The following is a 25,055-nucleotide window of genomic DNA, read 5'->3' on the forward strand; positions in this document are numbered from 1 at the left end:
CTTGGCGGGGAGCCGGGAGCGAGCTGGGCTGGGGTACGAGAAATGGGGGGAGAACCATTCGGGGGCGGGAATCGGGGGGTGGGGGGATCGAGACAGTGGCTCCAGCTTCAGGCAGCCGCGCGCGGACCTCCGCGGTAGGAAAGTTTCCCAGGTGTGCGCGCCAGCTGCCGCCTCGGGCAGCCCTCCCCTGCGGCTGAAGGAAGGAAAGGATAATCGCATCCAGTTATCTGGCGCTCACTCAACCTTGCCGGACCGGAGAGCTTCTCTCCGCGCCGCGATGGGGGTCGGAGAGCGGGCTACGGAATCACACCGTTTAAGCGCTGTGCGCCTTTAGTTAAATTACTTACCCTCTCTGAGCGCCAGTTTCTACCTCTGTAAAAAAAGAGGTTAAAAACAGGACGTCCCTCCTAGGGTTTCTGTGAGCCTTTTGTGTGCTGGGAACCCAAGAAGTGCTTCCTAAATGTTAGACTTGGTTATTTCCCCTTGGGATAATCTCGTGAGATAGGATCTCCTGGTCCCATTTTCCCATGAGGAGATTCGGGCTCAGACAGATTCAGTAACTTGCCCACAGCAATTAGATGGAAATAGCTGGATGTGAAACCAGGAAGTCGAACTCCAGAGACTGGACTTTAACGTCTAATCCAGGTTCCGCTACTTCCTAGAAGGATGAAGAGAGGGTGGGGATAAACTGCTTCTGAGACCCCTTCTCCCTATCTGGGAAATGGGTATAATATTGATAGTACCTAACCTATGGGGTTATTGTGAGGATTAACTGAGCTAACATGTAAGTGCCTCCCTGCTAAAGTGTGCATGCCACAAGTGTAGGATTTTTTTCCCCCTGTTTTTTTTTTAAAGGATTTTTATCATCCTTATTTTGCTTTTCTAAAGTCTAAGTTTGTTTTTTTTTATTTTTATTCATTCATTTATTTATTTATTTATTTTTGGCTGTGTTGGGTCTTCGTTTCTGTGCGAGGGCTTTCTCTAGATGTGGCGAGCGGGGGCCACTCTTCATCGCGGTGCGCGGGCCTCTCACTGTCGCAGCCTCTCTTGTTGCGGAGCACAGGCTCCAGACGCGCAGGCTCAGTTGGTGTGGCTCACGGGGGGCCCAGTTGCTCCGCGGCATGGGGGATCTTCCCAGACCAGGGCTCAAACCAGTGTCCCTTGCATTGGGAGGCAGACTCTCAACCACTGCGCCACCAGGGAAGCCCCATTTCCCCCTCGTTTTGTTTGCAGATACACCCCTAGTGCCTGGCACATAGTAGACGCTAAATAAATATTTGTCAAATGAGTAAGGAACACATATTACTTTTTATCCTTTACAACAATCCTTGCTACTCCCATACTACTGATGAGGGGACTGAGCTTCAGAGAGGTTAGGTAACTTTGGGGGATGTCACACCGGGGGCTGGTAGAGGAGTCAATATTTGAACCCAGGTCTGTTTGATCATAAGGTCTGTGTAGTTCTGATGCCCGATCCAGGTTCCATCACTTTCCAAAACGGGGAGTGTGGCAAGTTATTTAACTCTTCTGTGTCTCAGTTTCCTGATTCATAAAATAGGGACAATGACAGTACCTACCCCATATAGCTTTTGTCTGGATTAAATAAAGATAAAGCTCTCAGAGCAGTGCCTGACACTTCGCAGCTACTCAATAAACCTCGGCTACAGTAAATGCTATGTCTGCCCACTAGAGAGTGGAGGGGATGGCACAGCAGGCGTGTCTGATTAGGGAGAGGGCAAGTGGGGGAAGGGGGGAGGAGGTGACCAAGGAGCTTTCCTGCCTTCTGTGCAGTCCACAGAACCAGGCCCCTGTTTGCCCTCTGGAATATTCCTGAGAAGCCCCCATGCTCAGTGCAGAGGGAGGGTTGTCACTTGACATCCTGCTCTCCATCTAGTGTACAAGGAGGCTGTCTTGAGGACCTGCTACCTTTTTGTTATACAGAGGAGGCCCTGAGTCCTCTCTGCTTCAGTTGATTCCCCATTGCAGCAGATGGGCTTTTGGGAGGAGGATTTCAGGAAGCAAGAACAGTTATGTGGTGGTTATTCTAATTAGACCTGCATTCAAATATCATCTCGAAAGTAATACCCAGCTCTGGGACTTTGGCAAATCGCATTGCGAGCCTCAGTTCCCTCATCTGTGGAATGGGCACAATAATAGGGCCTCACAAGTGTTGTTAGAAGGATAATCTGAACTGTCTCGAAAGCATTTGGCACAGTGTCTGGCACATGATGAATGGCAGCCCTTGTTCATATTATGGATGTGTGATGCTCTTTTCTATTCCTGGCCTTAGGATCTGTTGATGTGCAGGTAAAACTCTCCAAGGAGGATTAAGTAAAGTGTCCTTTCCTCAAACCCCTTCTCATGTAGAGAGTCTCATTCTGGGATCTCCACCTGTCAAATCCTTGAAGAGTTTTTGTATTCTGATAGGGCAAGTGCTACCCGTAAGTGTTCCAGGGCAGTTTCTGGGGACAGTAAAGCTGGCATATGATGGGAAGAGCACCGTGCTCTCTGCTTGGGGAACTCCATCCTTTGATGTGTGCACCTGGTGGCGGTAGGGATCCTAGCCTTTCGATATAATGAGTCGTTAACATTTGTCCTGCTTGTTCTGTGCCAGGCATTGTGCTAAGCCCCAGCTCTGGTCATCTATGGAACCTGGGCTCCAAAGCCAGATTGCCTGGGTTCCAGTCCTACCTCTGCCACTTCCTAGCTCTGCGAACTTGGGCCAAGTTACTTGACCTCTCTGTACTTCAAATGATTCATCTGTAAAATGGGATGATTGTAATATACGTAACTCACAGGGCTGCCATGAGGATTAAATACAGTCAACACGTATATGATGATAAGAACAATATAATAATAAAAATTAGTTACTTATATAGTTATAATTATCTCCATTTTATAGCCAAGGAAACTGAGGGAGATTAATAAACAGCCCGATGACACAGAGCTATCCTTTCTTCTCGAAACTGTCCATTTATTTCCATTTCCACTGCCATCATCTTAATTCATGCCTCCCTCTTGCCATGTCCAATTCCCTCATCTGCCCCTTTCTGGAATCCCTGCTTCCTGTGGCTGGGGTCCCAGTATCTGCTCCTTCCAGAAGGTTCTCCCTCTCTCTCTCTCTCACAAAACTCTAGGTGTTTCCTAGAGGCTTTGGAAATAGTTCTTTTTCTTTTACTCTTCCTGTCATTTTATCTGATAACAAATGTAATACATAACAAAAAATACATAATTTTTAAAATTTGTGCCTCCTAAAAATATTTGCATAGGAGGTGAGAAACTCTCTGTGATTTCATCCCCTAGTGATAATCATTGTTTAGAGTTTCATGTATGTTTCTTTAGGTTTCTCTCCCTCCCACTGCATATGCTAAATTCATATAGGTCACTTTTACTGGTCTTAAAAAAAAAATGGGATCGTACCTTACAAACTGTGTGCAATTCACAGCAGAAAATTTTCAAATTTTAATATATTTTTTGAGTGTTGTACTTCCACATGGTATAAAATCCAAAAGACATCGAAGCAAATATTGAAAAATCTCTCCCTCCATATCTATCCCCAGCCACCCAGTTCCTCACTCCGGAAGCAACCACGAGTGCCAATTTACAGTCTGCTTGCAGACAAAGCAGGAAACATATAATTACATTTTATAGGGCAGAATATATGTGTTATAAACCACAAGACGTAAAAATATGGTAGAGTTTCTAGAAGTGGGGAAACTGAGGAGGAGAAGAGTTTATTAGGGGAAGATGATGAGGCACTCCTCTGCTTGTCTCATGCAGAGGGGAATTGGGAGATGCCACCCCCAGTCCATGCGGCATCACAGCCTTCACAGCAGCGTCTCTCAACCAGGGCAAGTTTTACCTCCCGGGGACATTTACTCATTCTCAGCTTGCGGGGGTAGTGATGAGGAGTGTCCTACTGGCATTCACTGAACAGAAGTCAGGGAAGCTGCTAAACATCCTACAATACCCAGGAAAGACGCCACGACAGAGAATGATCTGACCCAAATGTCCATAGTGCTGGGACTGAGACACCCTGACTTATACTTACAAAAGAATTACTCATCTGTCCTTTTGCCTTGGACTCCAATTTGGCTCAGCTCCCTACTGCCTGGCAGGCAGGACCCCTGAGTCACATGCTGCCAGGTACTGTCATCTCGCCCCAGGAGTGACATCTTCCTGGGGATCACCACCTATCTCCTCTCTTTTTCCTTGATCAATCTGTAAAGCAAGTCTCTGTCTAAACAGGAGAAAAGGGACTTCCCTGGTGGCACAGTGGTTAAGGATCCGCCTGCCAATGCAGGGGACGCAGATTCGATCCCTGCTCCGGGAAGATCCCACATGCCGCGGAGCAACTAAGCCCATGTGCCACAACTACTGAGCCTGCGCTCTAGAGCCCTCGCGCCGCAACCACTGAGCCCACGTGCTGCAACTACTGAAGCCCGCAGGTCTAGAGCTCGTGCTCCGCAACAAAGAGTAGGCCCTGCTCACCACAACTAGAGAAAGCCCGTGTGCAGCAACGGAGACCCAACGCAGCCAAAAATTTTTAAAAAATAAAATAAACAGGAGAATATTTTCCTTGCCTTTGGAGAGCCACTATTTTGTATTTATTGGGGGGCCGTTAATAACACATCAAATGTTGGGACCAGTAACTATGGTCCCCCAATTCTTCTTGTGAATTATAGAATAGGACTTTTTTTTCTTTTAAATGCTATCCACCCAGAGTCAGATGCCATAGGAAACTTGTTTGTTTTGGCATTTGTAAAAATTCCAGCCCTGGATCATCTACTTCTGTCTTTCTTTCCATATGAATACTCTCGCTCCTAGACATGACCTTCTCCTGGAGGATTAGCATTCCTGTGGCTAGGGTTTCTCTCTGGGAACTTCTGGGAACCTTAGGTAGCTGTTAATAACCTGACCATTAAAATGGTCCAAGCTTTCTCAGAGGTTAACCCATTTAGGTCTAACCAGCACTTTTCAGGAGGTCGAGTATATTGTCCCCATTTGGCAGGTAAGACGGGGGAAATTGAGGTTCAGAGGGATAGACTTGGTTCAGGGGTGTAGAGTCATAAAGTGCCGGAGTCAGGATTTGATTCAAGTCAGCCTTGAGTGTGGGCTGGTTCCACACTATCCTTTGTCCCGGCAAGACAGGCCATCATAATTATGAAGTTAAACCTGTAAAGTCTGAATATTGCCCCAGGGGCTGAATCTGCAGGACAAAGTGGCCAGTGCCTGAGGGCGTCTAGTGGAGCATTCCATTCCAGAATGGCTTTGTTGTAAAAATGAAAAGCTAAGCTTTCTGGGGTGGGGGAAAAACCCAACCTTACTAACTTCCTTATGGTGTCCAAGAAGTAAAATAACCTTTAGTAAGAACTTTGATCTTTTTATTACACTAATGCTGAAAGAACATTGATGAGAGGGTGGGGCTTAGGTTCAGGAAGAAATAAATACACAATGTGGGCCCTGAGTTAGGGCTTTTTTTCCCCCTCAAACCCAGCACACAGAGGCCATGGTGCAGCCATGAAGTTGTGCGTCAAGGACTGATATGCATTTAATGGGTGAGACCCAGTTATTCATTGGCCGACAAGGGGAGAGATGATAACCAGGGTGGCATAAAACTGCCACTGAGCTGGTAAACGTCCCCTCCCTGGGAGCCCAGAGGCATGACCAAGAGAGCAAGCAGGGCTGTGTTTAAGGCAGAAAAAGATGGGCCTTATGGCTTAGTAAGAAAAGAGGACCCACTGTCTCTGCAGAGTGGAGAGGAAATGCCGGCATATTCCTACAGGATGGGGAGCAGGTAAGAGAGGACACTTTGAAGGAGGGTTGGGGGGGGGGGTCACACAGATGATGGGGAACCCTTGGGAATGAGTCATGGGAGGAGGCCGAAACTGGGGCTGCCCTGTTACTTAGCACAAGATGCTATGTACAGAATAAATGCACAATAAATATTTGTTAGAGGAAAGAATGACTATGGGGAAGTGGGAGGCAAATGAGTGTGTTGGCTATAAGAGAAGGCTCTACAGCTGTCTGCCTGAGCTGGAATCTGGGCTTCCCAGGTCCTCACCGTGAGACTCTGGGTGAGTTGGACCTATCTGGCTTCAGATTGCTTGTCTGTAGAATGAGTAGTGTGCTAAGAGCTCCCACACCCACGAGAGGTTATCAGGGGTAATCAGAAAATATGGTGCACTGTCAGTACTCAGTAAATGTTACCTCTTTCTCCTCTTCCTTCTCATCCTTCTCTTCTTCCTCTGACAGCCATGATGGTGACGATGATGGTGACGATGGTGATTAAAGTTCAGGCAGGGAGGGAAGAGTTTGAATTCCATTCTGTCTAACTGTGTGACCTAGGGCAAATTACTTAACCTCTCTGGGCCTCAATGTAATCATCATAAAGTAGGGATAATAATACGTCTCCATAAATTTGCTTGAGGATTCAATTCCTAATGCATGTGAAGGGTATAGCAGTGGTGCCTGGTGCTCAGTTAAGCTCTCAACAAATGGTGCTGTCTTTATGCTTATCATTAGCTACTGTTGTTGTTTGACTAGATTCCTTCCGCACTGAAAAGGGGAAAAGGAACTCCAGTGGAGCTGGATGTCACACAGTGGGGTTTAGAGTCCTATTTTGCCAAGAAGAGTCCTCTCCTCAGAGGCTGGGTGAGGTAATCACATGATGTATCACGTTTGACAAGAGCTCTTGGAATTCAGTAAGGGGAGATTGGACTATATTACTGCTTAGGTTATTTCCAGCAGCCTAAGGTTCAGTGTTCCCAGAGATAAACCCATGCTGAGGAAATGCTAATCATTAGGCAGGGTCATTTCTAGGAAAGACACTCTATTCGTAGGGAAAGGAATAAGAGACTGGGTAAGATTTCTGGATTTTTACAAGCCCAAACAAACAAGTTCCGCTTTCTATGGCATTTGAATCTGGGGGAGTGGCATTTAATAAAAGAGAAGAAAGTCCTATTTCTATAATTCATAGGAAGAACTGGGGACCATAGTTACTGCTACCAGCATTTCCTGTATTTGCATCCCCAATAAATACAAAATAGTGGCTTTCCAAAAGACAGGCAGAATTTTCTCCTATGGTAGAGACTTGACTTATAAGTTGTCTGATCAGAGGAAAGGCCTTAAAATGAGAGGAGAGGGACTTCCCTGGTGACGCAGTGGTTGGTAATCCGCCTGCCAATGCAGGGGCCACGGGTTCGATCCCTGGTCCGGGAGGATCCCACATACCGCAGCACAGCTAAGCCCCTTGCCACAACTGCTGAGCCTGTGCTCTAGAGCCTATGAGCCACAACTACTGAAGCCCACGCGCCTAGAGCCCGTGCTCCGCAACAAGAAAAGCCACCGCAATGAGAAGCTCGTGCACCGCAACGAAGAGTAGCCCCCGGCGCTGCAACTAGAGAAAAACCCGCGCACAGCAAAGAAAAACCCAACGCAGCCAAAAATAAATAAAAATAAATAAATTTATATTAAAAAAAAATGAGAGGAGAGAGGCGGTGATCTCCTGGAAGATGGCTTTCTTTGCTCCCAGAACTGTCACTCCTGGGGTGAGATGATGGTACCTGGCAGCATGTGACTCAGGGAACACCTAGATTTTGGGGTCCTGCCTGCCAGGCAGTATGGAGCTGAGCCAAACTGGAGCTAGAGGACAAGTTAGTAATCCCGACCTGTCTTTATTGAAAATGCTGATATTTGGTTCATCATGGATTTTTGCATTTTTACTTTAAAAAATATTGCATTAAAATATTATTGATCTTGGGACTTCCCTGGTGGCACAGTGGTTAAGAATCCGCCTGCCAATGCAGGGGACACGGGTTGGAGCCCTGGCCCGGGAAGATCCCACCTGCCGCGGAACAACTAAGCCCGTGTGCCACAACTACTGAGCCTGAGCTCTAGAGCCCGCGAGCCCAAACGACTGAGCCCGTGTGCCACAACCACTGAAACCCACTTACCTAGAGCCCGTGCTCCACAACAAGAGAAGCCACCACAATGAGAAGCCCGCACACCGCAATGAAGAGTAGCCCCCGCTCGCCGCAACTAGAGAAAGCCCGCGCACAGCAACGAAGACCCAATGCAGCCAAAAATTTAAAAAAATAAATGTATATAAAAAAAATTATTGATCTTGATTACTAGGATTTTTGGCACCCCTGAAGTTTGCCTTCCAGGCCAGGACCCTACTCTTGGCCCTGCTGCAAATAGCACCGAATTTAGACACTTAATTTCGTACTTACCCACATGGGCAAAAAGATGACTGTATTCAAGATGTGAATGTTGGACGAGCAAGCTGAAAGAGAGAATTCTCTTCCCTGAGAGGAAGGAGCATTTATGATACTGTACTCCACTCCTTATTGGCTGTGTTTCCTGGCCAAGTTACTCAGCCTCTCTGTGCTTTCATGTCCTTCTCTGTAGAATAAGGATAATAATAACACCTATTACTAAGGCTATGATAGGGATTTAATAGGTTAACACCTGTCAAGTTCTCATAACAGCGTCTGGCATATATATATTTGTTGTTTTGTTATCATTGGTTTCAGTTTCTCTTTTCCTGTCTGCAAATCTGGAATAATAATACTTAGATTGTGTTATATAATGTTTGTTTGAATAGGCATTGTAATAGGACTGTTATATTATAAGGCTCTGGATTAGTCTGATGAAGAACTAAGCTTCTAGTCCCAAAGGTCGATCCAGAAAGGGGGTTGTTTTTCTTCTAAACAAGGGAGGCTTGACACAGACCCAGAATCACAGAATGTGGATAAAGCTCAACCTGGCTTTACTGGCCCCTCCTGCCTTTCTGAGACCCAGTGGTAAAGAAAGAGGAGGATCCCCAGCCCTGGGGGTAGTGGGGGGCTCTAAGGTTTATCATTTTTCCCTGCTCTGGGCAGGATTCTGAGCACATTGACAGTGGGGAAGGGAAAGAGGAGGGATCTCCAGGAAGTGGGGTCCTTCCTTGGGTATCAGAGTCACCCACTCCTCCCAGCAGGTCTCAGCAGGTACAGGAGCTGTGATGTGCGCTTCGTGTTGGGTCCCTTTCTCCCAGAAAGGGGTCCTTGTTCTTCTGGGATGGGCTGGGGTGGTCCAGCCGGGCAGGAAGGCACAGAGCCACCAAGGCACAAGCAACCCTCACCTCTCCTCTCACCTCTCTGCCTGCTCCTTGCTGATCTGTTCCCTGGCTGATCCACAGTGATTCTCAAACCTTGGTGCACAGAAGAATCACCTGGGAAACCCGATAAAAAGGCAGATTCCCAGGTCCCACCCCAGACGCACTGAATCAAAACTTCTGGGGTTGGGACCTGAGTTAGGGTGGTTTTCCTGGGACTGGCAGGTTCCCAGGACATGGAACTTCCAGTGCTAAAGCTGAGAACATTCTGGGCAAACTGGGACAAGTTGGTCACCTGACAATCCACGGGTCCCCCATCTCCCTTAAGCTCCTGGGTAACTCTCCTGGACACCCAGCTTGATGCTCCCCGATACACACAGATCAGCGATGCTTTAAACGTTGGAGTTCCTTTACGCTCTATGCTTCACTCTCTTTTTCTTCCCTAGACTTGCACTGGTAGCCCTATAGCCACTTATGGTGATTTACATTAAAGTTAATGAAAACTAAATAAAATTAAAAATTCAGTTCTTCAGTTGCACTAGCCACATTTTAAGTGCTCGATAGATACATGTGGCTAGTGGTGGCTATATTTGACAGTACAGTATAGAACAATTCCATCATCATAAAAAGTTCTACCTCATTTTAATGTGCTTCACACATACTGCGTTTCTTACGAATTGAAGGTTTATGGCAACCCTGTGTCGAGCAAGTCTATAGGTGCCATTTTTCCAATAGCGTTTGCTCACTTTGTGTCTCTGTGTCATATTTTGGTAATTCTTGCAATATTTAAAACTTTTTCATTGTTATTTTGTTATGGTGATCTGTGATCAGTGATCTTTGATGTTACTATTGCAAAAAGATTGAGACTTGCTGGAGGCTCAGATAATGGTTAGCATTTTTAGCAATAAAGTATTTTTAAATTAAGGTATGTACATTTTTTTTTTTTAGACATAGTACTATTGCACACTTAATAGACTACAGTATTGTAAACATAACTTTTATATGCACTGGGAAACCAAAAAATTCACATGACTTACTTTATTGTGATATTCACTTGACTTACTTTATTGTGATATTCACTTGGTTGCAGTGGTCTGGAACCAAACTCACAGTATCGCCAATGTCTGCCTGTATTGGACGGCATTGCCCTAGATGATCTCCTCAAGGTCAGGGTTTCTCAACCTGGAAACTCCTGACATTTTGCGTCAGAGAATTCTCTGTTGTGAGGGGCTATCCTGTACACTGTAGGATTTTTTTTTTTATTGGAGTATAATTGCTTTACAAAGTTGTGTTAGTTTCTGCTGTACAGTGAAGTGAATCAGCTATATGTATACATATATCCCCTCCCTACTGGACCTCCCTCCCCCCCATCCCACCCATCTAGGTCATCACAGAGCACCGAGCTGAGCTCCCTGTGCTATACAGCAGGTTCCCACTAGCTATCTATTTTACACTTGGTAGTGTATTTATGTCAAACCTATTCTCCCAGTTCATCCCACCCTCCTCTCCCCCTACTGTGTCCACACGTCCGTCCTCTACATCTGCCTTTCTATTCCTGTCCTGCAAATAGGTCCATCTGTACCATTTTTCTAGATCCCACATATATGCGTTAATACACGATAGTTGTTTTTCTCTTTCTGACTTACTTCACTCTGTATGACAGTCTCTAGGTCCATACAAGTCTCTACAAATGACCCGATTTCATTCCTTTTTATGGCTGAGTAGTATTCCATTGTATGTATGTACCACATCTTCTTTATCCATTTGTCTGTCAGTGGACAGTTAAGTTGTTTTCACGTCCTGGCTATTGTAAATAGTACTGCAATGAACATTGAGGTACATGTGTCTTTTTGAATTATGGTTTTCTCAGGATATATGCCCAGTAGTGGGATTGCTGGGTCATATGGTAGTTCTATTTCTAGTTTTTTAAGGAACCTCCATACTGTTCTCCACAGTGGCTGTATCAATTTACATTCCCACCAACAGTGCAAGAGGGTTCCCTTTTCTCTGCACCCTCTCCAGCATTTATTGTCTGTAGATTTTTTTTTTTTAATAAATATTTTTATTTATTTATTTATTTATGTCTGTGTTGGGTCTTTGTTTCTGTGCGAGGGCTTTCTCCAGTTGTGGCAAGCGGGGGCCACTCTTCATCGCGGTGCGCGGGCCTCTCACTATCGCGGCCTATCTTGTTGCGGAGCACAGGCTCCAGACGCGCAGGCTCAGCAATTGTGGCCCACGGGCCCAGTTGCTCCGCGGCATGTGGGATCTTCCCAGACCAGAGCCCGAACCCGTGACCCCTGCATTGGCAGGCAGACTCTCAACCACTGCGCCACCAGGGAAGCCCTGTAGATTTTTTGATGATGGCCATCCTGACTGGTGTGAGGTGATACCTCATTGCAGTTTTGATTCGCATTTCTCTAATAATTAGTGATGTTGAGCAGCTTTTCATGTGCCTCTGGGCCATGTGTATGCACTACAGGATGTTTACCAGCATCTCTGGCCTGTACCTAATAGATGCCAATATCGCACCCCTCGCCCCAAGTTTGACAACCGAAAATGCCTCCAGACTTCATGAAATGTGCTATGGGAGGGCAAAATTGCTGTGACTGACGATTCCTGCCCTAGACTCTGGCTTCCACCAATCTCTTTCTAAAGTAGAATAAAAGGCACTCACATCCTGCACTTCAAACAGAACATTGTCACCTGAATGCAGACGCTATCTGGCAATTCAGTTGCATCAGCCAGCTTCACATCTAAGGCCTGTGGGTGTCATCTGTTTTGGGGGCAATCTTATATACAAGAAAGTCTTGATATAAAGTGTCATTCGTGTGAGGAGGGGTTAGGGTTACGGTAAAGGTGAAACTGTTGGGAAGGGTTTAGTCCAGAGAATTCCCACCAAGAAAGGAGAGAAGTAAAAGAGGAGGTATCAGCTAGTGTAATGAGATTCGAAGGGCTTCAAAACATCCATATAGGGACTTCCCTGGTGGCGCAGTGGTTGAGAATCTGCCTGCCAATGTAGGGGACACGGGTTCGAGCCCTGGTCCGGGAAGATTCCACATGCCGCGGAACAACTAAGCCCGTGCGCCACAACTACAGAGCCTGCACTCTAGAGCCCATGTGCCACAATTACTGAAGCCCGCGCACCTAGAGTCTGTGCTCTGCAACAAGAGAAGCCACTGCAGTGAGAAGCCCACGCACCGCAACAAAGAGTAGCCCCCGCTCACTGTAACTAGAGAAAGCCCGCGCGCAGCAACAAAGCCCCAGTGCAGCCAAAAATAAACAAATAAATAAATAAATTTATGAAAAGAAAATATATAAAATCATCCCACTCTTTTTCTTGAAATTTCCTCATGGAGATTAATTGGTGACATTTGCCAAATCTATCAACCCAAGTTTCCCAAGTCTTATTTTAAAAATATATTAGAACTCTTCTTCATTTGATGTTATAAGAGGCATCGGCTACCTCATTGCTAAATGCAGCCCATTAGACCATTCTTTGGATAGATTTTTGCCGTGTCAAGGTGATGCCCTTCGTAAGGTTAAAATTCAAGTTTATTTTCTAGTCTTTGACACTTTCTCATGTGCTTAACAAGCTAAAAATCTTATATTCTTTTGGCATTCATAAAATATAACGATCGTTCCTCGGGAATTAAGTGTCTTGAAAATTTAGTAAATTCCTTGTTGAAGGGAAAACATGAAAAAAGACAAAATGTACCCGTTTTGTTGTATTTATATTTCCTCTTCTATTCATAGCAAACCAGACCTTATTTTCTGAGGGATCCAATGTGTGGCATTGAATGTGCCTGAGTCAAAGGCAGAAACGGTCTCTGAGAAGCCTCATGGGACGCACGCTAACAGATATTTAGTTCTGGGAAGATGTTGTTAAATGGGTGATTGAAGGTTTTGCCCTCACATGCTTTAAAGAGACTGATTTCCTTTTCTTTATTTCCTTGTCCTGAGCTTTCCCCAGAAAAAGGATTCTAAAGCATTTGTTTACAGCGGTTTTGATGATGACAGCCAAAGTAATCGTTAAGCTAACGTGACCAGCCCAGAAAGAACAAATAGGCAATTGTGAGCAAAGAAAATCTACGTCTCTGCTGAAACGTGGATGTGTGTAAGTGCATGGCCTGATGCCTGGGCAACGGCTCCCAGACGTGTGGTGGCCTTCGTTCTTTGTGTGGGAATTGCCTTTCCAAGATCAGGTGCCTGAAAGGAATCAAAGCTTCTAGCACTGCAATTATGAGGGCTTGGCTCAAAGGAGATGCCTGGGAATGAGCGCTGTCTTCTTTCTAAATTCCTTTTCCTTCCCTTTTAGGAATTCTTAGAATTACAACTGGTATTTCGTGCGTGTGTTGGGGGGACGGAGAGAGTATGTAATTATATTATTGTATAATGTCCATTGTTTCCCCAAATTTAGTCATTTGCATTCCACCTTCATAATTGTTGCCCCTTTTCTTACCGTGAATACTATTATTTATCTGTTCTTTTTAACCTAATAGATTTATTTTAAAAGGAAACATTATTGTAAATGGAAAACTTCTATCACTTTCTTATAGATATAGGTGACTATATATTTATAGACATATATACATACAGGGAAAACCAAACCATGTTATTAAATTCTAACTAGATTATGAAAGAAGCCAGTCTCAAAGGGCTACATTCTGTGTGATTCCATTTATATGACATTTGGAAAAAGGCAAAACTAAAGGGATGGAGAACAGATCCTTGTTGGCCTAAGGATGGGAGGAGGGGGTGATTACAGGGAGTGGCACAAGGGAGTTTTGGGGGTGATGGAACTGTCTGTATCCTGATTGCGGTGGTGGTTATGCAAGTGTTCAAATTCATAGAACTATGTACTCCAAATATTTTACTGTATGTTAATTTCAAAATGAAATTGTGAAATTCTGGTCATAAGTTGGGGCCTCGTGAAGGTTCTGAGCTTGGAGCGTTGCTCTCTCCTGGTTGAAAAAGAGACTGTGGCCAATTCAGAGAGGTGTTGAAGAACTATTAGCGCTAATTGAGATGAGATGGTTGTTAACTTGAATCACTGAACAGGAAATAAAAAGGAAGGAACTATCGCTGGGAGATTTCTTGTTATTTTCCACGAGGGAATTTATCTTTTCAAGAATCCCTGCGCTGGGACTTCCTTGGCGGTCCAGTGGTTAAGACTCCTCGCTTCCACTGCAGGGGGTGCTGGTTCCATCCCTGATGGGGAACTAAGATCCCACGTGCTGTGCAACACAGGCACTGCCCCTCCCCCCCCCAAAAAATGCCTGCGCAGATCTGAAACCGTCAATTTCTAAATGAGATGTGTTTGTGCCCAGAATGATGGAGCTAGGCATAAGAAGTGCTGCTCCGAGTGAAAGCTCCCCAACTCCCCACTCCCCCCCAGGGTGGCCCAGCGGATCACAGTTAGATTTGTTTCCCCTCCCACTGGCTGAGGGTAGCTGCCACGAAGATGGGCTCCAGGCAACGCGTGAGATGAACAAGAACTTTGTGAGACAACATTCATTCATTCATTCAACAAATATTGAGTATCTCCTCTGTGCCAGGCATGGTACTAGACACTGGGGATATAGTGAGCAAAACAGAACAACTCCTGCCCTCACAGAACTTTCAGTCTAGTGGAAGACACATTTTGAACAATAAGTGCATAAAATTAATATATAATTACAAATTGGTAAGTCCTGTGGGAAAAGGGGCAGGATACTATGAGAGAGACTCAAGGAGAACTATATGGATGGGGTGAAATAAAGGGGGCCTCTCTGTGAAAGCGGCATTTAAGCTGACACCTTAAGAATGAGGAGTTAGCCAGGCCAAGAGTGGAGGGAAAAGCATTCTAGGCAGAGGGAACAGCATGTACAAAGGTCATGACCCAGGATAGGCCAGCATGTTTAGTACAGGGCTAGGCAAACTTCGCTCCGCAGTTCAAATGCAACTCCTCCAACTGAGAATGGTTTTTATAGTTTTAAATTATAGAAAAAAATCAAAAGAAGAATAATAGTTCATGGCACATGAAACAATTCAGATTTTGGTGTCCATAAATTGGAACAACAATTTTGTGTTGTCTTGGGCTATTTTGTGCCACAGTGGCAGAGTTGAGTAGTTGCTACAGAGACCATATGGCCTGCAAAGCTTAAAAAATTTACCATCTGGTTCTTCACAGAAGAAGGGTCAACTGGATTCAGAGAATGATGGACAAGGGGAGAGGCAGGCAGGGGCCAGTTCATGGAATACTTTTCAGACGGTTGGGGTGGAGGTGGGGGAATTATTGAGTCTTTTTTTTAAACTGTGCCCTGTGGTCTAGTTTTTCTGGAGCCCCTGGGAGGTGCATTCCTCTGGATAAAAGAGGGAATCATCTTCGATTTCTTTTACCCCGCTAGGTTTTGCTTCTCCTTTGCTCCTTGGCACCCTGGTAGAGGAGGTAGGTTGAAAGTATCACATTTGTCATTGCTCTTTGTCAAGTGCAGGTATGATTGGAAGTGCATTTAGGGCTGTCGGTTTTTCAATTTCCTTTTATTGCTTTGATGAATATTATGTTGAACGTTTAATGATTTTATTGTGCTAGTTTTGAGGCTTTAAGTAAGTGGCACAGTTCAAAAATTCAATACACTTTTATTGTAGCTAATTTTGATTTGTTTTACAGCTTCTGTAGCTTACTTGGGGATTAGGAAGAAGAACATTCACACAGTCAGCTTATTCCAGCTTTTACTCTTCCCCTTGTCCCCAGACACAGTGCTTTAGTGTTTTACTCTTTTTAAAACCTGGTTTTCATTTTCAAATGACTGTGATTTGGAAAAATTCTGTCTCCTTTCTTTGTTTGTTTTTGTATTTACAATTCTTTTAAAAAATTGTGGTAAAATACATGACATTAAATTTACCATCTTAACCATTTTTAAGTGTACAGTTCAGTAGTGTAAGTACATTCACGTTGTTATACAACCAGTCCTAGAACTTTTTCATCTTGCAAAACTGAAACTCTATACCCATTAAGCAACAACTAACAAATCCCCGTTTCCGTCTCCCCTCGGCCCTTGGCAACCACCATTCTGCTTTCTGTTTGGCTACTCTAGATGCCTCATATAACTGGAATCAATCATACAACATTTGTCTTTTTGTGACTCGCCTATTTCACTTGGCATAATATTCTTTTTTTTTTTTCCAAAGCATTCAGTAGCTTTTTTTTTTTTTAATTATTTATTTATTTTTTAATTTTTTTATGGCTGTGTTGGGTCTTCGTCTCTGTGTGAGGGCTTTCTCCAGTTGCAGCAAGTGGGACCCACTCTTCATCGTGGTGTGCGGGCCTCTCACTATCGCGGCCTCTTGTTGCGGAGCACAGGCTCCAGACGCGCAGGCTCAGTAGTTGTGGCTCACGGGCCCAGTTGCTCCGCGGCATGTGGGATCTTCCCAGACCAGGGCTCGAACCCGTGTCCCCTGCATTGGCAGGCAGATTCTCAACCACTGCGCCACCAGGGAAGCCCTTGGCATAATATTCTTAAGGTTCATCCATGTTGTAGCAGGTGTCAGAATTTCTCTCCTTTTTAAGGCCGAATAATATTCCATTGTGTGGCTGTACCCCATTTTGTTTATCCATTCATCTATTTTTTTAAAAATTTATTTTATTTATTTTTGGCTGCGTTGGGTCTTCATTGCTGCGCGCGGGCTTTCTCTAGTTGCGGCGAGCAGGGGCTACCCTTTGAGCGGTGTGTGGGCTTTTCATTGCGGTGGCTTCTTTTGTTGCGGAGCACGGGCTCTAGGCGCACGGGCTTCAATAGCTGTGGCATGTGGGCTCAGTAGTTGTGGCTCGCAGGCTCTAGAGCGCAGGCTTAGTAGTTGTGGTACACGGGCTTAGCTGCTCCGCGGCACGTGGTATCTTCCCAGACCAGGGCTCAAACCTGTGTCCCCTGCATTGGCAGGCGGATTCTTAGCCACTGCGCCACCAGGGAATTCCTATCCATTCATCTATTGATGGACACGGGTTGCTCCCACTTTTGGCTCTTGTGCATAATGCTGCTATGAATATGGGTGTACATATATCTCTTTGAGACCCTGCTTTAATTCTTTTGGGGATATACTCAGAAGTGGGACTGCTGAATCACATGGTAGTTCTATTTTTAATTTTTTGAGGAGCTGCCATACTGTTTTCCATGGCAGGTGCTCCATTTTACATTCCTACCAACAATGTACAGGGTTGCAGTTTCTCCACATCTTTACCAACACATGCTATTTTCTGCTTTTTTCGGAGAGTGGCCATCCTAATGGATATGAGGTGATATCTCATTGTGGTTTTGTATGATTAATGATGTTGAGCATCTCTTCATCTATTTGTTGGGTATCTGTATATCTCCTGGAGAAATGACTATGCAAGTCCTTTACCTATTTTTAAATCTGGTTATTTGTATTTCTGTGTGTGTGTGTTGTTGAGTTGTAGTTCTTCATATATTCTGGATATTAATTCCTAATCAGATATATGATTTGCAATTATTTTCTCCCATTCCACAGGTTGTCTCTTCACTCTTCCGATTCTCCTTTGATGCACAGAAGTTTTAAATTTTGATGTAGTCCAATTTGTCTATTTTTACTTTGGTTGCCTGTACTTTTGGTGTCAAATCAAGAAATCATTGCCAATCCAAGGTCATGAATCTTTCCCCCTGTTTTCTTCTAAGAGCTTTATAGTTTTAGGTCTTAGCTTTGGGTCTTTTTGATCCATTTTGAGTTACTTTTTGTATATGGTATAAGGTAGGAGTCCAACTTCATTCTCTGGCATGTAGATATCCAGTTTTCCCAACACCATTTGTTGAAAAGGCTGTCCTTTCCTTGTAGAATGGTTTTGGCTTCCTTGTTGAAAATCATTTGACCGTATATGCAAGGGTTAATTTCTGGACTCTCTACTCTGTTCCGTTGGTCTGTTTGTCTGTCTTTATACCAATTCTTGCCTCCTTTTATCCAGCTTGTTTATTGTTTTTCTTTCTGCAAAGAAGGCTTCTTTTTACATGAATCAGAATTGTGTTGTTTTTATTTTCTATCTTAAGTAAGGGAAAAACCTCTGCCCTTATTTCCCTTTCTGCTTGAGCAATCTTCATTGATTGTTCAAGATATGTCAGTGGTTAAATAAGTAAATTAAAAAGTGAGGGAGTCAGTCTAGGTGGGAGACAGTCAAGCGTAGTCGTTAAGAAACTTATATGCAAATTCCTATCCCTGCATACTGTCCGTGAGAACACAGAGAAGTTACTGACTCCTGAGCCTCAACTTGCTTATCTGTAAAATGGGAGCATGAAGAGTCCCCACGCCAACACGAGTGGAGATTGAGCAAGTGTATGCACGTCTTGCTCACTCTGCCTGATTCCGAGTAGGCAAGTGTTATTACGTCTCAGAAGTACATCCATTTCACTTCCTAACTTAGATTTCACTTTCATCCAAGATGTCCACTTCTTTCTCTTTAATGAAAAGGTCTCACCTCTTTTCTCTTTCTTTTTCTTTTTTTTTTTTTTCCTGTAAATTTTTCTTTATATCGTGGACTTGGAGAGTTGGAAAACCCCTTTTAGATCTCCTGTGTTAATCTCAGTTTAACTCAGCCATTCTCAAATGCAGGGGTGGGGTGGGGGGAGGGCTGATTTTGTTCTCAGTGGACTTCGGCGATGCAGGCCGAAGGTACCACACACTGGATGGCTTAACAGAAATTTATTGTCTCACAGTCCTGCAGGCTGGAAGTCTGAAATCAAGGTGTCGGCAGGGTAATGGTCCCTCTGATGCCTGTAGGGGAAGGGTCCTCACTTGCCTCTTCCAACTTCTGGTGATCCTTGGCCTGTGGCAGGATAACTCCGATCTTCTCATGGCATCTTCCCAATGTCTCTTCACATACTCCTTGCGTGTGCATGTCTGCCTCCAAAGTTCTGCTGCTAATAAGGACAACAGTCACATTGGACTAGGGCTGCCTTAATGACCTCATTCTAACTTGATTACCTGTTTAAAGATCCTATATCCTAATGAGGTCATATTCTGAGATACCAGAGGTTAAGGACTTCAATGTTTCTTTTACCAGGGACATAATTCAACCCCTAACAGTGGTCAAAGTATAAACAATATGAAATGGAAAGTCACCCACCAAGTTCATGATAGTGCTGGTTTCCAGACAGAGAAGGGGCGGGGCGGAGGTGGGAAACTGGGCTGGGGGGAGGCTTGAGAGCTTCTGCTCTACCAGTCATGTATTATTTCCTTGAGAAAATAAACACAAATCTCGAATTAATATGAAAAAGATTAGTATTTGGTAATGTTTGTTCTTTTATTCTCCATACTTTACTGTCATCCATTTTAAAAAAGTCATTAAAAAGTCATTCAGTTTCTCATATATATATATATATATATATACATACATATATATAAACATATGTATGTATATATACACATATATTTTCAGATTCTTTTCCACTATAGTTTATTACAAGATATTAATATAGTTCCCTGTGCTATACAGTAGGACCTTGTCGTCTATCTATCTTATGTATAGTAGTTTGTCTCTGCTAATACCAAACTCCTAATTTATCCCTCCCCCCACCTTTCCCCTTTGGTAACCATAAGTTTGTTTATATGTCTGTGAGTCTGTTTCTCTTTTGCAAGTAAGTTCATTTGTATCATTTTTTTTAGATTCCATATATAAGTGACATCATATTTGTCTTTCTCTTTCTGACTTACTTCACTTAGTATGATAATCTCTAAGTCCATCCATGTTGCTGCAAATGCAATGCCTGACTTTTATTGTCCACCAACCCTTATCTCTTGTGGAAGCTGCCAAGTTTACGTTATACATAAATTGAAATAGTGGTAAATAATAGTTTCTGTTCAGTGAACGCTTCCTTGGTGACAGCTATTTATGTGCCTCATATTTTTCACTCCTTATAACTCTATGAGGCATTATTAGTGTTGAATGGATGAGGAAACAGACTCAGAGAGGTTAAGTGGTTTGCCTGAGTCCACACAGCCAGCAGATGGAAACTAAACCCAGTTATACCCAATGCCAAGGGCTGGATTCCTAACCATTTCATTTTACAGCTTCACATAGACAGATGATTCAATTCAGATAATGTGTCGTGTTCTCACCTAGTTTTTGCTTTCATCCACTCAGATTTTCTGTGATATACATGTGAGAAAGTTGGCAATGTTTGTCTGCCAGAACCATTCATTTTTTTTCAACTGGTATAACAGAAAGAAATAGAATGGAAAATAGAAGGTTTCCTGTTATGGCTTCTGGTTTAGGTCTTTTTCATTTTCTTTTTCTTTTTAAAGGTAAGAAGTTATATATTTATAGAGAGGTGCATAGTTCTTAAGCGTACTTGATGAATTTTCACATACACCTGCACACACACACATGCCACCATGTAACCACCACCCCGATCAAGATGAGAACATTCCAGAACCCCAGAGGCTCGCTCCCGTTGTTTCCCATCTCCTCCCTTCCCCAAGGTAATCGCTGTTCTGACTTCTAGCACCATTAATTAGTTTGCCTGTTCTTGAACTTTGTATAAATGTTATACAATCTGTACTCTTTTGTACCTGACTTTCAGTCATCACTGCCTCTGTGAGATGCATTCATGTCATTGCATGTCACAGAAGTTCAGTCTTTGTTACTGCTGTGTAGTATTTCATTGTATGAATATGCCACAATTTACTTACTTACTCTGCTGTTGGGTTGTTTCCAATTTCTGGCACTTATATAAGAAAAGCAGCTATGAGCACTCTCATTGCCTTTTGGTGGACATACTTATTTCTTTTAGGCTGGTATTGTACCAGGTTTCATTTTCTTGCATTTAGTAGGCATCATTTAGCTTGTTAGATGTAATAGCTAAGGTTTTAGTAGGCTATGGAAATCCTAGACCATAAATATATATATATATTTCTAGTCTTACAATATAAGTAAATGAACAGGTTCATTTTCCATGTTATGAAAAATAAGTTGCAATAAAACCCAGCATTTAGTCTTTATAGCACTCAGTTTGTGCAGATGTTTCTTTTTGTAAAACTCAGCGTATTAGCTGAAATTCTCTTTCTCTTTCATTTGCGTATGACAGAAAACCAACTCAAACCAACTTAAGTCAAAAAGGGAATGTAATGACTCAAGTATCCAGTGGCTGGCTGCCTTCAGGCATGGCTGGATTCAGGTGCTTAAACAGTGTCATAACATTTGATCCTTCTTTCTGTTTATCTCTTGGTTCTGTTCTGTTCCCTGTTGGTACCACTCTCAGGCAGGCCTTCTCTCCTGGTGACCTCTGGCAGCTTCAGGCTTATAACTTCGTAACTCCAAGTCCGGTCAAAAGAGAGAACTTCTCTCTTTCAACATTTCTGACAAAACTCCCAGAATTGAGTCTCACTGGCTCCGACCCAATCACTGTGGCCAAGAAGCAAATAATTCTGATTGGGTCACACGTCTACACCTGGCTGACATGGATTGAGAGGAAAATGTTGCCACAAAAGAGAGAAATGGTTGTTGGGCAGGGACAAGATAATGAAAAACTGACTTCTGCTATACTGAGAAATATGGAATTGAGTTGGCAAATAAACATTCTAAGGCTATAGGTCACGGCAGAAGGTTAATTCTTTAGCTCCGATTACTCAACAAAAAGCCTAACCCTTTTTGTTCACATAGAGATAAACCTGTAAACATTGGCTGAACTTGAAAAATGGTCTACTTCCTTCTTTCAAAAGCATTGCCATTTATCTAATCATGCTGGCTCAAACTGTGGAGGTATTTTTGTCTTTTCTTTTCCTTAGCTCTCACCCTTCCTGTATCAGGTCAGTCCACTAATCCTATTAATTCTTTCTTTAAATTTTCTCCCCTACTTATTTTCTTTGCTGTTCTGACTGACACTACACTGGAAGTTCCAGGCTTATATTCTATCTCCAAAGCAACTTAGTGAAATAAGAGCACATCTTTCCCAGTTAGTCCGTCAAGGTCCTGGAAGACTGACTTGGGTTATGTGCCCATTCCTGAACCAAACACTGTGGCCAGGGGTATGGTGGGCACTGATTGGCCAGAACTTGTCATGTGACCATCCTTGGAGTCAGGAATGCAATCAGCCTTGACCATGAGCAGATGCCCAGAGGCAAATCAGGGCATTGATGCCAAAAGAAGGCGAAACGGGTAAAAGGCAAGTAAGAACAACAGATAGTTCACTTAGAAATTAAAACCCCACCACTTCTGATTTGAAAGTATGCTGTGTCTATAGATTACAGCTCATAGAACTCATAAAACCATATTTTCAAACTGGAAGGGATGGTAGTGCTTGTCTCCTTACCCAAGCCCTCTAGTTACCATTAATCATTCTTCCTTTATGCGCTCATAGTAATTTATGCTTTGAACCCAAGAGCAAGTGCAATCAAAGTGCTCAATAAGTCCTTGTTTCTTCCAATCTTTTGGTTCATTGCTCCCCTCCCCAGCAGAAGGTATTGGTCAGGATATAAGTTTGGCCAAAAGTATCAGATCCAAAAAACTGTGGTTTACACAGGATAATGGTTTCTTTCTTTCTTTACATAAAAGCCCAAGCTGATATTGGGCACTGATCTGTGAAATCATCAACAACCCAGGCTGTTTTGCTGCTCTCCCTAGGGGGTTGCTGCCTGTGTGTGCATGGCCAAGAAGCGCCCCATCCTTTCCACAGTCCAGTTCACGGGAAGTGAGAAGACTGAGAAAGGGAGGAGTACCCCTTCCCTTTAACAGCACAACCTGGAAGTTGTGTATATCACTTCTGCTCATATCTCGTTGACCACTCACATGGCTGTACCTAGATGCACAGGAGGCTGGGAAACATAGTCTTTATTTTGGGCAGCTGTGTCCCCAGCTGTAAGAGAAAAAAGAACAGGTACTGGAAAATAACCATCAATCTTTGCAGGGAAGAAAGGGAAAAAAAAATCTGACCTTTCCTTCCTTTTTGTTTTTCAGATAAAGAAAGAGATCCCTGAATAACTGCAGAGGCAGGAACATTTTAATACTCCAGGGTAAACATGTCTGCCTACAGGAATAATGCTTATGAGGAGGATCCAGATTACCCTGACTATTATGGGTCTCAGAACCATACTCGGGGGTATTTGAAAACTCAGGATTATCCAGATTCGCCAGGTCCTCTGAACAACTCAGATGACCCCAGCACCAGGAGCAACCCATACTCTGCAGACTCCAGAACAAGTCCAGACTATCCTGGGGCTCTAGCAGAACCAGATTATCCTGGATCTTGGAGTAATCCAGAGTACCCTGGCACCAGGAGCAAGCCATACTCTGCAGGGTCCAGACGTCCAGACAATCCCAAATCTTTGGCAGAGCCAGATTATATTGGATCTTGGAGCAATCCGTATCACCCAGGCTCATCCAGAGAGCCAGACTACTCTGCATCTCAACGAAATCCTGATTTTGCAGGTTCCAAAGGCAGTGGAAGCTATGCAGGCTCCAGAACAAATCCAGATTATCTTGACTCCTTGGGAGAACCAGACTACGTTGGAGCTCAGGGAAACTCTAACTATTCTGGCCCCAGAGCCAATTCCAACCATCCAGACTCCAGAAGGAATCCAGAATATGCTGGTTCCAGAATCAATCCGTACATAGACACTCTGGGAGAACCTGATTATCCAGATGCTGAGAATCAATCTAACTCTCCAGACTTTTTTGGGGAACCAGACTATCCTGGCGCTGAGGACTATGGGAACTCTACAAAGTTCTGGGGGGAGCCTGATTACCCAGGTGCTGAGAATGGTCATGATTATGGCTCTTCAGAGAACCCGGAAATGACCAGAGAGTAAGTGCCGGAATCTCCCTCCACTGGGGATGGAGGATGAAGGCTAGATCATTAAGTCAATTGAACTTGGTTGGCGATGTTTGGGATAAGGACATGTATGATTATTTCCATGACATGAATTTATGGTGAAACTTTCATGCCTACCTGTATACTGCACCTGGTCCTTGGACTCTCAGCCTGAGGCTTCAAGCCCTTACCTGAACATAATCTTTCATCACTTCTTGCTCAAATAACATCCTTCCCAGTCTCCTATTTCTTCCTGTCTAATCCCTGCAAGACATTTAGATCCCCACTGTTTTGACACTGCTACTTCACCAGTGAGGTTAGGGTTAAGATGATAGTTGTGAACCCAAACATTTTAACCAGAATTATATCAACAGGAAGGCATTTTAATCAAGAAAGTCTTTTGAAGATCTAACTCCAGGAAATCCATTCAACTCCTCAATTTTTTTATACAAGATGATTGAGCCACTCCTGATTTTTTTCCACTTCCATCTTTATTTTACTGAAATTATTGTCAGAATTGATCACTTTTCATGTTTAGAGTAGATTTGGCTCATTGATCTTCTGCACTGTTGTTTTCATCAAGTTTTATTGATTAGTTTTCGCCATGGTTGGTATTCCTCTAAGGAGGTTTTTTTTTTTTTAAAGTCCAATTTTTCCTGGTTCAGATTTGATAGATCTAAATTTTGTCAAAAAGATTTTAATCTTCCATCAAGTTTGGTCATTGGCAAATTTTACTAGGTACAGTTTGGGTCGTTGAGTGTTAGTCTTGGGTGACAGTTTTGCCAAACTTCGTTTTTCCTGGGTTAAGTTTCTTAATGTTCATGTTGCCAACAAGATGTGATTCTTTATTTATTTTTCAGGTTATTCTTAACCTATAACAAATTTACCATATGAAATTTCAACCAATACAAGTTTTATTTTGTATGTACTATTTCTACTCGTAATATTTATGAATTCAACAAAGGCTAATGGCTTTTATTTACCTCTAGGAACAAGGATATGGGATTTGGGTGCACAGTGAGGTCAAATGCCTACAGGAATAATGCTAAATACAACCTGAATAGGTGGCTTAATAGGACCAGGTCAAAATGTCCTCCTTGGTCTTATCCCCCACTGCCTGGCTCATCATTAAAAATATACCTTTGACCTTGTCACTCCCTTGTTTC

At 43.5% G+C, this 25,055-nt stretch overlaps 1 protein-coding gene across 3 annotated transcripts in view; it reads left to right on the forward strand.

Annotated features, from left to right (window-relative positions):
- The window catches only part of TMC5 (transmembrane channel like 5), an 82,998-nt gene that overhangs the window by 16,337 nt on the left and 41,606 nt on the right, over positions 1-25,055 (forward strand). The window contains exons 1-2 of one of the 3 annotated variants that reach the window (XM_082362419.1): positions 110-5,797; positions 23,037-23,883. In XM_082362419.1, the coding sequence (XP_082218545.1) occupies positions 23,099-23,883 (785 nt within the window). In that variant the 5' untranslated portion in view covers positions 110-5,797; positions 23,037-23,098. Of the gene's footprint in view, positions 1-109; positions 5,798-16,844; positions 23,884-25,055 lie in introns of those variants that run through there. The other 2 variants (XM_082362417.1, XM_082362418.1) reach the window with 2 other exon arrangements.

The sequence above is a fragment of the Balaenoptera borealis genome (genome assembly GCF_965194805.1).
Source record: "Balaenoptera borealis genome assembly, chromosome: 16".
NCBI lineage: Eukaryota > Metazoa > Chordata > Mammalia > Artiodactyla > Balaenopteridae > Balaenoptera > Balaenoptera borealis.